Source organism: Budorcas taxicolor, chromosome 18, assembly GCF_023091745.1.
Source record: "Budorcas taxicolor isolate Tak-1 chromosome 18, Takin1.1, whole genome shotgun sequence".
NCBI lineage: Eukaryota > Metazoa > Chordata > Mammalia > Artiodactyla > Bovidae > Budorcas > Budorcas taxicolor.
This window is the reverse complement of record NC_068927.1, coordinates 27,552,601-27,569,536: the sequence shown is the minus strand read 5'-3', so window position 1 is coordinate 27,569,536 and position 16,936 is coordinate 27,552,601. Positions and strand designations below refer to the sequence as shown.

The window sequence follows — 16,936 nt, the reverse complement described above, 5'->3', positions numbered from 1 at the left end:
CAATACCTGCCTTGTGAGATGCTGGTCTCTATCCTGAAATTGGAACCTGCAGGAAATTGGGTGGTTTTGCTTGCATCTCCCAGATGGGAATGGGTGTTCTCTGCACCCAGTCGGCCCCACCCCCTCATAAGCATCCAGTGGATTGGAGGAGGCTGATTCACTCAGCTGCCCAGGTCAGGCGCTGGCATGGAGCAGGTGTCAGTAAGCGCTGGCTGTACAGCGGAATTGCCAGGAAGGCTGGCCTGCATCTCCCTCTCCAGCCTGTGTGACCTCAAAAGCCAGCAGACCTGACTGGCCAATCCTGGTTGAATCAGCAGCTCCATGCAGAGGGCTTGGGGAAGAAGGCACAGAATGTGATTTCCTGGGTCTCTCCAGGCTGGAGATTGGAAGCTGGCCTCACGAAGAGGCCAGGAGGGAGATTCAGAGGTGCAGGAAGGAGAGTGGGAACCAGAAACACAGGCCCCCTTCTCCCTACATCCTTCCCAGGGGAAAGAGGGTGGTCTGGGCTGGAGCAGGGAGAGCGGGCCTGGCAGGCTGCAAAAGACAGCACTGAGGTTAGGGCCTTGTCTGACGTCTCATGTGACCCCAGGCAATTCATGGAACCTGCTTTTCTGGAAAAGCAGAATAGTCACTCCTACCTGGTTTACTCTCCAGGGGGTTCCTGGGAGGAAAAGATGAGAGGGTTCTAGAAAGGATTCCAGAAGTATCGCAGCAGGATCGTGTCTAGATGTCTGTGCTTATGCCTTGGTCCAAGTGCCCCCCTCTGGCAAGCAGGCCTGGCAGGCCAGGTGCCTGCACCCTGTACTGATGCATCGTCAAGGCTTCTCATGGCCACCTTACGAGGTCATAACGGAGACTCCCAAGAGTACATTCCCACCATGAAGCAGGCTAGAGAAGATGGGGGCAGAGGAAAGTCATTTTTTTTAGTCATTTTTGCACCTGGTTGAACAGAAGCAGTCCAAAACAGAGTCCAAAATAAAAACCCTAAGTTTTATTTGCTGAACATAATTTAAAACTAAAACATAAAAGTGTCTCTTCCGCCATCACTAGAAATCCAGGTGGCAGCTGGACAGAGGACTGGCCCTTGGCTCTGGTGAGGGCTCAAGGAAAACAAAAACCCCTGTGCAAGCCCTGGCCCTTCCTCCGAGTGCCCCCAGAATGCCCACAGGCCGCAGCAGGCAGCCGGAGGCGGCAGAAAGAGAGCTCTGCCTGGGGAAGGTGCCTCTTGGCTTCTTTGGGAAGCTGATGGGAAGCCAGAGGTCAGAGTGTTGGAGGCCTGGCTTAAAGCCACCAGTCAGGCCAAGATGAAACATCTGCTCAAGTCTCCCCAGGCACCTGGCTGGGGGTGAGTGGGAGGAAGGAATGGAGAAAACTGATGCTAAACCACAAATTAGCACCCTGGGCCTTGGCCCTGAGATGGCCTCCACTGGCATAGGAGGGGGTGAGACTAAAAATAAATAAATAAAAGCTACACCGCTTCAAGGAGGGAGCATGACAGGCCTGTGGAAGCACCCTTTGTCAGGCCTGAGCAGAGATGAGACAGGGCATGATGGCTTCAAAAAGCCCTCGTCTGGGGGCCAATGGCATCCAAATGCAGACAGCCCAAGGGGGTATTGGGGAGGGGCCCTTTGTTGGTGGGACTACCATGGGGGTTCTGACTGAGTACGGGTGGGCTCACCAAGTGACCCCCATTTTTTGTTGTTTTGCTTTTCTGCATAACCACCAGACCTAGAACTAGGAAGCCCAGGCTGCCCTCTACTGGTGATTTCTGGGAAAGACCACAATGCAGCGGTGCCCGACCTGCAACCCAAAGGGGCCAAAAGAGAACCAGCTCCGGAGAGCACCCCAAGCAGCTGCGCCTCCTCTGGCCAGGCCTCCCAGTGGAGGGCTGGCAGCAGCCCCAGAGATCTGAGTGGGTTCTTCCATCTCTGTCTGGCTGCAGAGGGGCCCAGGACAATGAGGGCCTCCGGTGCTCACTTCAAAGGCATCGAGAAGAATTTGTTCCCAGACTTGCAGCGGATCTGCTCGGCGTATGCACGCAGCAGCATCTCGGAGTCTTCAAACTCATCCACGATTCCCTTAAAAGCAGGAGCCAGGAGAGGACAGTAGTGTTAAGGGGAATCAGGGACCCAGACGGCACTGCGAACAAAGCCAGCCTATTGAAATCCTTCACAGGTTAGGCTACCTTGTCTAATCAGCTCTGCTATTCTGTGAGGTCAGTGCTATCATTCCCACCTTGGCAGATGAGGAAATGGATGCTCAGAGACCTGGATCACAGAATCCAATAAAACCAGGCTTGGGACCTGGGTCTGCTGGAGCCGGAGCCCAGAGGTCCTTGCCGCCTCCAGTGTGATCAGGCTAAGAGCAGATGTGGCTACCTGATAATGGCCCAGGGGCTGTCTCCCGCCTGCATGTGTTTCCTTTGGCTCAAACAATATTTTCTAGAAAAATACATATTGGTGGCCAACATTTGAAAATAGGGTGATTACACATTAAAAAAAAAAATCTAGGTTTCTGGCTTTTCTTGAAAAACAAGTGCTTGCAACACAAGGCCCACATTCCTGCACGGCAGCTCCCCACCATCTCCTTTCTGAGAGGTGAGTATCAGCTCCTCTGAGGGTACTGATGGGAAAGTGAAAGTTACCCCTGGCTTATCACAAGATGAGAAAGGCTGTGAGGGTGGACGTTCCGGACACCTGGCACGTTTCACTCATTTCCAGCCCCTCCCGGGCCCTGGTGAGCACCCGAGCCTTTGACCTCTGGGCGAGCGGCTGTGGACTTGGGGAGTCGGCACTGTTCTTGGGCAGGGCGTCTCCGGTTTTAACGCGCACACAAATCCCCAGACATCTTGTTAACATCTGACTGCTTAGGTCTGGGTTGGGGTGAGAGAGTGGGTGTCGCTAATAAGCTCCCAGGTGGTGCCCTGCTGCTGGTCTGAGAGGAGCAGGGGGTGGTGTGGGTCTCTCCGGCAAGGCCGGTTATCTCCCAGGGATTCCGGTTTGTGGGCCTAATCCTCAGGGCTTGTCAGCCCCCTTCCCACCCCCCATCTTCCACAGCATTACTTCCGGAGTTCATCACCTGCCCGGCTCTCGCGCCGGGAATTCACCTGTAGTTCCTGCAGGCACGGCCCTTCCATCTGGAGACGCGCATCACCCACGCACCAGGCCAGGCTGATGTGGAAGGAGGGGTCCTGCAGAGGAACAGCAGGGAGGCAGGCGGTCACCTGGACGCCGTGGCAGACATCACAAGAGCTCGGCGACAAGAGTTGTCCCAGTATCCCTGCTGGATCCCTGACCTGATCCACGGAGACTAGATCCTTGGTGTTGATCCCAAGTGTCTCCATGGATAGATACAGTAGCCCTGGGCTGGTCCTTGCTATGGACTGAATTGTGTGTCCTCTACCCTCCATCCCAATTCATATATTAAAGTCTTAATCCCCAAGGTGATGGTATTTGGAGAAGGGGCCCTTGGGAGATAACTGGGTTTAGCTGAGGTCACGAAGGTGGAGCCCTCATGAGGGGGTTAGTGCCCACGTTAAGAGGTGGCAGATGGCTCCTTCCTCTCTCTTTCCATCGAGTGAGGCCACAATGGGAAGATGGCCATCGACAAGCCAAGAAAGGAGGCCTCACCAGAAAATGACCATGATGGCACCTTGGTTTCAGGCTTCTAGGCTCCAGAATTGTGAGAAAATGAAAGTTCTATTGTTTAAGTCATCCAGTCTCTGGTATCTGGCTATGGCGGCCTGAGCTAAGACAGTCCTGTTCTCAGAGGCTCTCCTTTACATGTCCTAACATTGAGTCCTTACATCTGGGACATGGAAGAGAACCCATGTCCCAGATTTAATGTTTTCTGATGTAAAAGATTTCAATAGATGACATACTTTTTAAGGTGAACAAAACCCGAAATATCTAAAGTTATGATAAAACTGTAAATTATCTCCATTCAAATTCATACTTCTATATCACAGCATGACTTTAAAAGAATATATCAAGCAAAACCACTGGCCCTTTAAAGCCATAATATTCGACTTGGGTAGGTTCAAGCTCCCCTGGAGGGCATGGGGTAAGGCACAGGAAGGGATGTGAAGCTTGGACTCTATGTGGAGTGTCGATGTGACTAAAAAATACTAGGGAAAGCTACTTCTAAAAACTATAAAGATAAGCATGGATACATCAGAATCGAAGGCATAGATCTCGTCGAGCATACTGAAGAGGTAACAGAAGATCTGTAAGAAATGCTGGACTTTGGCTGGGCAGTATCTGACCCAACACCAGACTCTCTACTCCCCAGGGGTGTGGGTCCTCTGAGGGCCAGCAGAATGGACACTTCCCCTGGGAAAGTTCTGGAGGGTTCTGCAAGGGTTGCTTTAAGGCTGGTTTTATTCCCATTAGAGATGGGTTGGTGGAGAGGAAAAAAGATGCCCCTTGATTACCTGGTAGAAAGTGCTGAGATCAAACTCCTCCATGACCCTGTCTACCTCTGCAACCAGGTCCAGGAAGTGGGCGTGCCCTGAGGTGACCTCGAGCCCAACAAAGGTCCTGGAGGGAGACAGCAGTGGAGACAACATGGGTGTGAGACACGGCCGAATGTAAACCAGCCGTGAGGAGGGCAGAGGATGCGACAGAAGGAAGCCGGGAGGCCTGGGTCATGAACTCAGTTCACTGCCCTACTCTCTGAGCTGGCTCTCCCATCCTCCCCTAGCTCTAATCGCTCACCTCCCCTCTTTCCCTAGGGTCTAAGATCCCCTGAAGGACCATCTTCATCTGCCGCTGCCAAGTCTACGGACCCGATGCTTCTGTGCCCAGGCTCACCACCATCGCTCCCAGGTGGGTCCCTTTCTCCAGGGCTTCCCTCTCTGGCACTGACTCCCTCCCAGTAGCACACTCTTATCTTTATTCTCTTATTTATTTTTGGCACCGCAGCACAGCATGTGGGATCTTAGTTCCCCCAAATGGAGATCAAACCTGTGCCTCCTGCAGTGGAAATTCAGAGTCCTAACCACTGGACCGCCAGGGAATTCTGAGCACTCTCTCATCCTTAAAACCCCTCCTTTGAGCCCGAGTTCTCAGCCAGTTCCCATTCCATCCTCAGTCAGACTTGATGTTCAGATCTCTGTCTCCCTCCGCTGTCTCTCCCGCCCCTCCGTGTTCAGCCAGCTCCCATCAAAGCTGCCGCCCACCTCCAGTTACTGCACTTGATGGACACTTCTCCGGCCTCACCTTGGCCTCTCAGCAGGGTCTGACACAGCTGGTTCCTCTCCCCCTGAAACCCATTTTTTTCCTCTTGGCTCCAAGAGACCACCCACTGCACGGTCCTGGTGTGACCCTGCCTCTGGCCTCCGGTTCAGTCTCCTCTGCCGCCCTCTCTTCTTTCCAGCCTCTAAATGGTCAAGGGTTGCAGAGCCCAGCCCTCAGGCCTTGGATCTGCTCCGTGTGCCCCTGGCCCCCACCCCAGCCCTGGTTTCAGTACCACACAGCCCGATGGCTCCCACATTTCCATCTCTGGCTGGCATCTCTCCTGTCTGCTTGACTGTGTATGTACCTCTTCCACCCACGGGTACCCGGGGGTATCATCGGTGGCAACATTTACTGGGAACAAAGCAAAACGGATTTTCCTCCCACCAGTGTTTCCCATCTCGGGAAGTAGGACCATTTATTTACCCAGCTGTTCAAACCCCAAGTCCAGGCATCTACTTTGGTTCTTCCCCTTACAGTGCATAGACCGGACTCACTGCTGATTCTGGTTGATTCTACCTGCAGTGTATCAGGAATGTGTCTTGCTTCTTGGCTCTTGCACTGCCATCACCCTGAGTCAGGACACCCTTGGCACCTCACCTGGATGGTGACACCTGTCTCCTCTCTCTCTCCGTGCATCCAACCTCCTTTACATCTTGTCTCCACGAGAGAGCCACAGACATGATTGGGCCAGACCGACAGTTACAAACATAACTTGGATCACGTCTCTGTGCAGATCCCTCCAGTGGCTTCCATGACCCTGAAAACTCCTGACCTTGACCTTGAAGGCCTGGTAGGAGCTAACCCGGACTGACTCATCTCCTCCCGCTCTCCCACTTGCTCCCCAGGTTCCGCTTCATTGGCTCCTCAAACAAGCCAGGCTCCTTCCTCCTTAGACCACCTCCTCAGCTGTGTCCTCTGCTTGGAGGCTCTCTCAGCAGCGTTTCCCAAGGCTCATTACTTCTCATCCTTAGGTTGCTGGCAAATGCCAGCTCCCTAGGGCTGTCCTTGGCTGCATGATCCAGACTCATATCACACAGTAGTTTCTAACAGTCTCATTTCCTTGTTTGTTTATCTCCCCCTGCAGAACATGAGACCCCAAAGAGCAAGGACTGTGCTGACCTTTTCATTGCTGATCTGCAGTGTACAGCAAGTCCCTGGCACCAGGAGGTGCTGAACCAATTTTGCAGAATGAAGGAATGAGCCATCCTCTCAGAGGTGCTGAGAGCAGAAGGCAACTCAGTGAGTGGATCTGACAAGGAGGTGTGGTTTGAAGCCTTGTTAATAACAATTTCTTTTGTTCATCTCATCCTTGAATGCTTTTATAAAACCCATTGAGCCTCACAACTGCCCACTGATAGATGTGTCCGGGCATGCCTGTGACAGCTTGGAAATGGCAGGTCACAGAGGTTGAAGGTATGAGCTCAATGTTAAATTGGAGACAGCTGGGCAGGCACCCAGGGTTGTTTTGAGTCTCAGGCTTTTCCCACTAAACCAAGATGTTAGTCTCTACCTCTGCTCCTCCTCTCATGCTCCTGGAGTTATTTTTCTTAATGAAAGGTTCAGATTTGGGGACAACTGCCTTGGTAGTCATAGAGGTGGTTAAAGCACAAACAAACCAAAAAATGAGACAGACAAGGCCCCCCTCAAGTCTTCACTGCAAAGAATCCTCTTCTGGGAACAACTGGGGGCAGAGCAGGGAGACCCACCTGGTTTTCTCTTGATTGGTGTAAATCTTTATCTGGTCAGCAGTAAAGCAGAATCTGAAATTCAGAAGGAGAACTGCACTTCAGGAAAAATGATAAGAAAAATATTTTTAGAGAAAACAGTTTATATATTACAAAAACATCACTTTGAAACTACAGTTAACTCATTTCACATGTAGTATTGTCTGCCCTGTTATATAGGTGGTAAACTCAACCCTAAAATACAGGAGCTGGGCAAGACCTTAAATAATCGCTGAGTCCAGGTAACCCATAGCTTCATTCAGATGCTAGCAAAAATTTTACTTTATTAAGAACAGTTGATTTTGATAAGCAATTTGAGACTATCTCAGCTTTACTGATGGGAACTGAGAAAGACATCATCAGGTTGGTGTTAATAGATGACTTAAGGGCCAACAAAGGTCCATCTAGTCAAGGCTATGGTTTTTCCAGTGGTCATGTATGGATGTGAGAGTTGGACTGTGAAGAAAGCTGAGCACTGAAGAACTGATGCTTTTGAACTGTGGCGTTGGAGACAACTCTTGAGAGTCCCTTGGACTGCAAGGAGATCCAACCAGTCCATCCTAAAGGAGATCAGTCCTGGGTGTTCTTTGGAAGGAATGATGCTAAAGCTGAAACTCTAGTACTTTGGCCACCTCATTGGAAGAGTTGACTCATTGGAAAAGACTCTGATGCTGGGAGGGATTGGGGGCAGGAGGAGAAGGGGACGATAGAGGATGAGATGGCTGGATGAGTAGCATCACTGACTCGATGGACGTGAGTCTGAGTGAACTCCGGGAGATGGTGATGGACAGGGAGGCCTGATGTGCTGCGATTCATGGGGTTGCAAAGAGTCGGACACGACTGAGCGACTGAACTGAACTGAAGGGCCAATTTTTTCCTTGTAGGTTAAAAAAAAAAGACAATTCTGACCCCGGCTAAGCAACAACAGAGGGCTTCCCATGTAGCTCAGATGGTAAAGAAGCTGCCTGCAATGCGGGATTCCTGGGTTGGGACTATCCCCTGGAGCTACCCACTCCAGTATTCTCCAGGGCTTCCCTGGTTGCTTAGATGGTAAAGAATCCACCTGCAACGCAGGAGACACGGCTTTGACTCCTGGGTCGGGAAGATCCCCTGGAGAAAGGAATGGCAACCCACTCCAATATTCTTGCCTGGAAAATTCCATGGACAGAGGAGCCTAGCAGGCTACAGTCCATGGGGTTGCAAAGAGTCGACCACAACTGAGTGACTCTCACTTTTCATTTACTTTATTCTATAACAGAACCCACGCTATCTGCATCTGCTCTGAATCAGCAGACACATATCGTGCTGATTCTCCCATAGCCAGGATTCACGGGGCCAGGAATCAAGGGGTGGAAATGGGAGTGGAACCACTAATATGAGTGATCCATTAGCAAAATGTTTACTTTCTGTTCCCACAACTTCATGCTCTGATAGCCCAGAGGTCTTAGTTCCAGAGGGAGGAATACTTCCCACAGGAGACATAGCGCTTTCATTGAACTGGAAGTTGAGACTTGCCACCTTGGTGGTCCAGTAGCTAAGACTTCACACTCCCAGTGCAGGGGGCCAGGGTTTGATTCCTGGTTGGGGAACTAATCCTACATGCCGCAACTAAGACGGTACAGCCAAATAAATATTTTTTAAAAAAAGACTTCCCACTTTGGGCTCCTGTACCTTTGAATCAACAAAGAGTTCCAGTGTTGGCTGGGGTCCTTGATCCTGACTACCAAGGGGAAACTGGACTAGAATCCATGATGGAGATAAGGCAGAGGACGCCTGGGATACAGGAGATCTGCGGTTAGATCTTTCAGTATTAACCACGCCCACTGACTCCGGCCAGTGGAAAAGTACACGGCCAACCCAAGCAGCACTAGTATGGCCCAGACCCTTCAGAAATAAAGGTTTGGGTCGCTACCCCAGGTAAAGAACCATAACCACCTGAGGTGTTTGCCGAAGGCAAAGGGAATAGAGAGCTAGGAAGCAGAAGGTAACTGTAAATATCAGCTGCGATCATGTGACCAGTTATAGCAATGAGGACTGTAATCATCATAAGAATTTCCTTATTTTATGAATACATCTGTGAGTATAAATACAGGACACCTCAGGGACACTGTGAGTTTGGATCTAGAACACGGCAATAAAGTGAATACTTCACTAAAGTGCGGAGAAGGCGATGGCACCCCACTCCAGTACTCTTGCCTGGAAAATCCCATGGACGGAGGAGCCTGGTAGGCTGCAGTCCATGGGGTCATTAAGATTCGGGCACGACTGAGCGACTTCACTTTCATATCTCTATCAGAGCTCTTGGGTCTCCAGGTGCATTGTCACTGAGCAGTAATATTTTGATAGGAATCTTTTTTCTGAGCTGGATGTCTCAACAGTGGGCTTGAAATATTCAGTAAACCAGGTTGTCAACAGATGTGCTGGCATCCAGGCTTTGTTGTTACATTAACAGAGCATCAGCAGAGTAGATTTAGCATAATTCTTAAGGGCCCTAGGATTTTTGAAATAGCAAATGAGCATTGGATTAAACTTAAAATCACCAACTGTATTAGCCCCTAACGAGAAAGTCAGCCTGGTCTATGAAGCTGTGAAGCTAAGCCCTGACACCCCCTTTCAGGCTATGAAAATCCTAGCTGGCATCTTCTTCCAATAGAAGGCTCTTTCATCTACACTGAAAAATCTGTTGCTTGGTGTGGCCACCTTCATTAATGATCTTAGCTAGATCTTCTGGGTAATTTGCGGCAGCATCTACATCAGCACTTGCAGCTTCATCTCACGCTTTCATGTTATGGAGATGGCTTCTTACCTTAAACCTCATGAACCGACCTCTGTCAGCTTCAGACTTTTCTGCAGCTTCCTCCCCTCTCTCAGCCTTCACAGAACTGAAGAGTTAGGGCCTTGCTCTGAATCAGGCTTTGGCTGAAGGAAATGCTGTGGCCGATTTCATCATCTGTCCAGACCACTAAAACTTTCTCCAGGCTCTTTTGCTTTATCGTTCCTGCATTCGCTGGAGGAACACTTTTGATTTCCTTCAAGAACTTTTCCTTTTCAGTCACAACTTGGCTAACAGGGACAAGAGGCCTAGCTTCCAGTCTCCTTCCACTTTTGACATGCCTTCCTCACTAGGCTTAATCATTTTTGGCTTTTAATTTAAAGTGAGAGACACATGACCCTTCCTTTCACTTGAACACTTAAGAGGCTAGCATAAGGTTATTAATTTCAATACTGTTGTATCTCAGGGAATAGGGAGGCCCAAGGGGAGGGAGAGAGATGTGGGGGAATGGCTGGTCGGTGGAGCAGTCAGAACATTCACATTTATCAACTGTCTGCCCTCTTATATGGGTGTGGCTCCTGGCACCCCAAAACAATTATAATAATAACGTCAAATATCACTATGACAAATATAAGGATAATGAGAAAGTTTGAAATATTCCAAGAATTACCAAAACATGACAGACACAAGAGCAAATACTGGAACGTGATGCTGACCGACTTGCTCAATGCAGGGCTGCCACAAACCTTCAGTTTGTTAAAAAATGCTGTCAGCGAAACATAATAAAACAAGACTTGCCTGTACATATATTAAGCAAATATCTTTGTTTTCTTCTCTTACTCCCTTATCACATAATATAAGATGTAATGACTTTATTTTAGTATTTAAGTGTTGCTAACTGTATTCAAGTTATGAGCTTCCTAGGTGGCTCAGTGGCAGTCCACCTGCCAATGCAGGAGACACAGGTTTGATCCCTAGGTTGGGAAGATCCCCTGGAGGAGGAGATGGCAAACCACTGCAGTATTCTTGCCTGAGAAATGCCATGGAGAGAGGAGCTTGGCGGGCTACAGTCCATGGGGTCACAAAGAGTTGGACACGACTGAGCATGCGTGTACACATTCAAGTTAGGGGTGATTAGAAGAGCAAAAACATTGCTCAAGAACCTTACCCCCACTTCTGGGAAAGGGACTAGTGCATTTTCAGAAGCACAATGGACGTTGTATCATGTTAGGCAGAGTTATGGCCTTGTTGTAGTCTTCATTTAGAGATTAAGTATGGTTTAAGAAGATGCACGTAAGTGTCAAGTCGAGAAGGGGTAGACTGGTGATGGTTAATTTTATGTGTTAACCTGACTGATCTAAGGGATGCCCAGAGAGTTGGTAAGCCATTATCTTGGGGTTTGTCTGTGAGGGTGTTTCTGGAAAGGCGGACATTTGAACTGATGAACTGAGTAAAGCAAACGGCCTTCCTCAACAGGTGGGTGTTATCCAACGTGCTGAGGGCCTGAATGGAACAGAAAGGCAGAGGAAGGACAAACTCCCCTTCCCTGCATGAATTGAGACATCGATCTTCTCCTACCCTCTGACATCAGCACTCCTGGTTTTCAGGCTTTCAGGCTCGTATTAGGACTTACATCACCAGTCCCCTGTTATTTTAGGACATTGAAATCAAATTGAATTACAAAACCAGCTCCTCTGGTTCTCTCCTTGTAGATGGCAGACAGTGGGCTTCTTGGCCTCCATAACTGCATAAGCCAATACCTGTAATAAGTCTCTTCTTATCTATATACATCTTACGGGTTCTGTTTCATACATCAAAGTCACACGGGATGACGTGTACAGGGCGCAGCTCTGGGAGATACTCAGTGCGCTAGCCTTTAGGGCTGGCCTGCTTGCTGGGGTAACACCATCCCATAGGTCCATCCCCATGGGAACTTGGGATGGGAAGAGGAGCCTTGGAGGGGAAGGAGAGGAGAGGCAGAGAGAAGCACAGGACACTCACCTCTGGAAGGAGGCCACTCGGTCTTTCAGAGCCTGCACGAAGGGGAGGATCCAGTGGTGGCGCAGAACCACGCTCTGGGACAGGCTGAGGTGGAAGGCTTCCATCCTCACCAGCCGGGGGACGTATGTCTGCGCGTGGCACAGCAGTGCGTCAAGCAGGTCCAGGAACTCCTCCCCGGCTTCGTCTGGAGGGTAAGAGTGGAGAGGGAGGGCCATTCTCTTAGCAGGATGGCCACATGATGGCCAGGAGCAGAGAAAGGCTTTTGTTACTCTAGGTTTGAGGAGAAAGTTACTTTGAGGGCAGCCAACATCTTGTTGTTGTTGTTTAGTCGCTAAGTTGTGTCCGACTCTTCAACCCCATGGACTGTAGCCTGCCAGGCTCCTCTGTCCATGGAATTTTCCAGGCAAGACTACTGGAGCAGGTTGCCATTTCCTTCTCCAGGGGATCTTCCCAACCCGGGGATCCAACCTGTGTCTCGTGCACTGGCAGGTGGATTCCTTACCACTGAGCTGCCTGGGAAGCCCAGCCAATGTCTATGTATTCTGATCATATTTTAATATGTATTTATGGTTATAGAATACACATATAGCTTGCTCCCTGGAAGAAAAGTTGTGGCCAACCTAGACAGCATATTAAAAAGCAGAGCCATTACTTTGCCAACAAAGGTCCGTCTAGTCAAAGCTATGGTTTTTTCAGTAGTCATGTATGGATGTGACAGTTGGACTGTAAAGAAAGCTGAGCGCCGAAGAACTGATGCTTTTGAACTGTGGTGTTGGAGAAGATTCTTGAGAGTCTCTTGGACTGCAAGGAGATCCAACCAGTTCATCCTAAAGGAAATCAACCATGAATATTCATTGGAAGGACTGATGCTGAAGCTGAAACTCCAATACTTTGGCCACCTGTTGCAAAGAACTGACTCATCTGAAAAGACCCTGATGCTGGCAGAGATTGAAGGCAGGAGGAGAAAGGGACAGAAGAGGATGAGATGGTTGGATGGCATCATTGACTCAATGGACATGAGTTTGAGTAAGCTCCGAAAGTTGGCAATGGACAGGGAGGCCTGGCGTGCTGCAGGCCATGGGGTCACAAAGAGGTGGACACGACTGAGCAACTGAACTGAACTGAACTGATACATATACATACATATGCTTTTTGAAAAGAATTCAAGTAAAAAGAGAAATATGTGACAGAGAAAGCAAGGGTCCTCGAAGTCCACATCTAAAGCAGGGGAATCCAAACTACTGTGATCACACATGCCGTTAGTCAAACAAGCTTGCACACATACCTACAGTCAATGTGCATTTATATAAATTACAAACATGCACTCTGCTGCAAAATCATGTTATAAAATGTACACTCTGAAGAGTAGAAACTTAAAAAGATGAGACAAAGAGAAATACATTAAAAAGTCTTAATGCTCTAAGAGGCCACCTTGATCTCTCCCTCAGGGCACATACCCCGCTTTCAAGACCACTACTCTAGAGACAAAGCCTGTCAAACATGATGCTTATTTCCACAGCTTTTCTCAGTGCTGTGCCAATGTATATATTTTATTTGTTAGAAAAGATGAGGGCATGCAGTTCTTCCCCGAGCTTTCTCCATGTAACACTACATGTTGGACAGCCTTCCTCTCATTACAGAAGGCAAGCTCATGATTATGGCTCCACAGTAACCCATCTTTAGATTAGAAACAGTGCATTTCTTTAATCAGACATTTATTAGACATCTAGAATCTCCTGACAGACATGTAGAATGTTCCTAATTGTTTAGAAAGACAAAAAACCCAAGAAAGACACCACTGTATGTTCACAGATCTTCTTACATGGCTAGAGCTCCATGGTTAACAGTCTGCTCACACCTGATGAGTTACTCAATTTGCCCAAATGCCCCGTGGAATGGAAGTGCCACAACTGAGCAACTTTCACTTCAGGACTTCCCTAGTGGCTCAGATGGTAAAGCGTCTGCCTACAATGCAGGACACCTGGGTTTGATCCCTGGGTCGGCAAAATCCTCTGCAGAAGGAAATGGCAACCCACTCCAGTACTCTTGCTTGGAAAATCCACGGACAGAGGAGCCTGGTAGGCTACAGTCCACAGGGTCACAAAGAGTCGGACACGCCTGAGTGACTTCACTTCACTTTCAGTGGAACAGGGAATACAGAGAATCATTCCCATTCTGTGGATGGGGAAATGGAGGTTCTAAGAATTTACCTGATCTAACACAAAGTAGTAAGAGCCTCCATGTACTCTATGTATTGTGCTAAGAACTTGACATTGATGATCTCATTTAATTGTCACAGAAGTCCTCGAGGTGTTTTATTGTCCCCATATAGGTATTACTACTGTCCCCATTTTAGAGATAAGCAAAGTGGGGCTCTGAGAAGTCTAGCAACTTAACTAAGGGGCACCCAGAGTAGCAGGTAGTGGAGTGAGGTCAGACTCTGAAGCCTGGGCTTTTTCTGCCTGCCACTCACTCATCAGGGCTAGGGTGGGGACTTGAAGCCAGCACACCTACAGCCCTCTTAGAAACAAAGTACTGGCAACAGTTACACTCTGCGATGGCCTTGACACTCTGCCCTAGACCCTCCTGTGGCCACATCCCCACGAGCAGAGAGAACAGTATACACCGGGTTAATAAAAAATATATATATATATTTCAGGCAATGAATTCAAAACTAAAATCAAGTGTAACAGAAAAATTCCCTAGTTCTTGAAGCTCGCCCTCTCTCTGTTGAGTTGATCTCCTTCTCACTACCAGTGTCAGAAGCTGAGGTTTCTGGCTTCCTCCTGGTTGGGGCCAGCTTCCTCCCATAAGAGGCACCTTGTCAGTGTCAGCCACGTGTCTCTCAGGCATTACTTACAAGGCACGTAGACGTGGGTGGCCCAGTTGCCACGCTCATGGGGAAAGGTGCGCACCCGGCCCCCGTGTTGTGCACTATCATCCACAGGCCCCTCCTCAGTGCCGGCAAACATGTGCAGCACACTGTCGGGTACTGGCAACCTCTGGCCGGGAAGGGGGCTCTGGCCCCTGCAAGAGGAAAGAAGAAAATAAGCCCAGTTAGCTTCCTACATTCTCTGTCTCTACACATGAGGAAAGTTGTAACCCCTTGTACAGGGTGACTCTGCATGTCTATTTCTCACCAAGTGCCATTAGATAACCACAAAGCTCTTTCCCCAACACTTTCATTGATGTCTCCCAACAAAGTTATGGTTTTTCCAGTAGTCATGTACAGATGTGAGAGTTGTACGTTAAAGAAGGCTGAGTGCTCGCCAGTCTATGTCTGACGCAGGATACAGCATGCCTGGGGCTGGTGTATGGGGATGACCCACAGAGATGTTATGGGGAGGGCGGTGGGAGGGGGGTTCATGTTTGGGAACACATGTAAGAATTAAAGATTTTAAAATTTAAAAAATAAATAAATAAATAAATAATAAAAAATTTTAAAAAAAATTAAAAAAAAAAAACAAAAACAGAAGGCTGAGTGCTGAAGAATTGATGCTTCTAAACTGTGGTACTGGAGAAGACTCTTGAAAGTCTCCTGGACTGCAAGGAGATCAAACCAGCCAATCCTAAAGGAAATCAACCCTGAATATTCATTGGAAGGACTAATGCTGAAGCTAAAGTTCCAATACTATGGCGACTTGATGTGAAGAGCTGACTCATTGAAAAAGACCCTGATGCTGGGAAAGATTGAGGGTGGAAGGAGACGGGGATGACAGAGGATGAGTTGGTTGGATGGCATCATCGACCCAATGGACATGAGTTTGAGCGAGCTTGGGGAGATGGTGAGGAACAGGGAAGCCTGGGGTGCTGCAGTCCATGGGGTTGCAAAGCATCAGACACGACTGAGTGAATAACTCCTGGAAGCAGACTTTCTAGGAACCTGGTCCCCATGGGAAACAAAGGAGCAGGTGGTGATATGTGGAGGGATTGGGGGCAGGAGGAGAAGGGGACGACAGAGGATGAGATGGCTGGATGGCATCACTGACTCGATGGACATGAGTTTGGGTAAACTCCGGAAGTTGGTGATGGATAGGGAGGCCCGATGTGCTGAGATTCATGGGGTTGCAGAGTCGGACACGACTGAGCAAGTGAACTGAACTGAACTGGACAGGCCTGAGCCAGAGTGACACTTCCTAGCTCTGTGGTCTTAGGCAAGTAATATGCTCTCTGTGGACCTCCCGTTTCCTCATCCATAAAGTGAGATGAACGAAAGTGCTGCTGGAAAAGCACTCAGCAGGTACCAGGCCTGGCAATTAAGAACCGAAGCTCCTCCACAAAGTAGGAGACTTCCTACTTTGCTCACTGCCGAGTCCTCAGTTCCCAGCCTGGCGCAGAGAGAGTACTCCATGAATATTTATCATATTAAAGAAAACACTTTCCAAATGAGGAAACAGACCTGGGGTGGTACAGTGGTGCGTGCCAGGAGACAGAGTGGGCAGGCGCCCGAGGCTGGACCCAAACCCACCCCGTTTCCTGCCTCCTAACCTTGACCCAGCCAGGTGGGGGCACACCGAGGCTCTGTCTGGTCCTCCTTCCCCCCACCCGCCCCCCCCCCCACGCACCCCGTGCCCCTTTTCCTTCCCTCGCGAGCAGCTCCGGACCCTCTCCAATCACCCTTCCCCAGAAAGTCTTCCTCGCTCCTCACCGACTGCGGCCTTCAGCCCCCGGCCGAACCCGGTCCCCGGCCTCGGCCTCATCTTCGGAGCCGCTGCTGCTGTAGCCCACGAGGGGCGCCGCACTCATGAGGAACCCCGCCACCCACCTTCACGACCGCACAGAGGGTCGGCAAGCAGTCTCACCCCACCCGGAATTCCTCTGTGCCGGAAGTGCTGTCCCGGGGGCGGGGCACAAATTAGCACCGCCTCGGGGCGGGGCCCGGCAGGACAGGAGCAAAGATTGTATCCACCCAGGCCACGCTGCGTGCCCGCTCGCCTCGCTTTGACCGCTCCCTTGGAGCCTCCTGGCACGGCCATCCTCCGTGTGCCCATTTCAGAGATCGCTCTGAGTCCTGACCTCTCTCTGTCCGCTGCTCAGTCTGCAGCAACTCGGGACCTCCCGGCAGCCGATGGTCCCTGGGTCAGAGGTCAGAGCCCTAGATCCAGTGGAGATCCTTGCCCTAGTCGTCCGGACAGGGATTAGAGGTCCCGGGGCCCCTTCCCCAAGCCCCGCCCAAAGTCCGAGCTTCGGGGGGCCCCCTT

General features: G+C 49.8%; 1 protein-coding gene across 1 annotated transcript; it reads right to left on the bottom strand.

Moving 5' to 3' along the window:
• Positions 1-994: 994 nt before the first annotated feature.
• USB1 (U6 snRNA biogenesis phosphodiesterase 1) lies at positions 995-16,549 on the bottom strand. The gene is made up of 7 exons (XM_052656211.1): positions 16,384-16,549; positions 14,596-14,762; positions 11,736-11,919; positions 6,944-6,997; positions 4,433-4,538; positions 3,107-3,190; positions 995-2,078 (listed from the first exon to the last, which is right to left on the bottom strand). The coding sequence occupies exons 1-7, from the start codon at positions 16,479-16,481 to the stop codon at positions 1,974-1,976; spliced, it is 798 nt and encodes a 265-aa protein (XP_052512171.1). The 5' UTR covers positions 16,482-16,549; the 3' UTR covers positions 995-1,973.
• Positions 16,550-16,936: the final 387 nt, after the last annotated feature.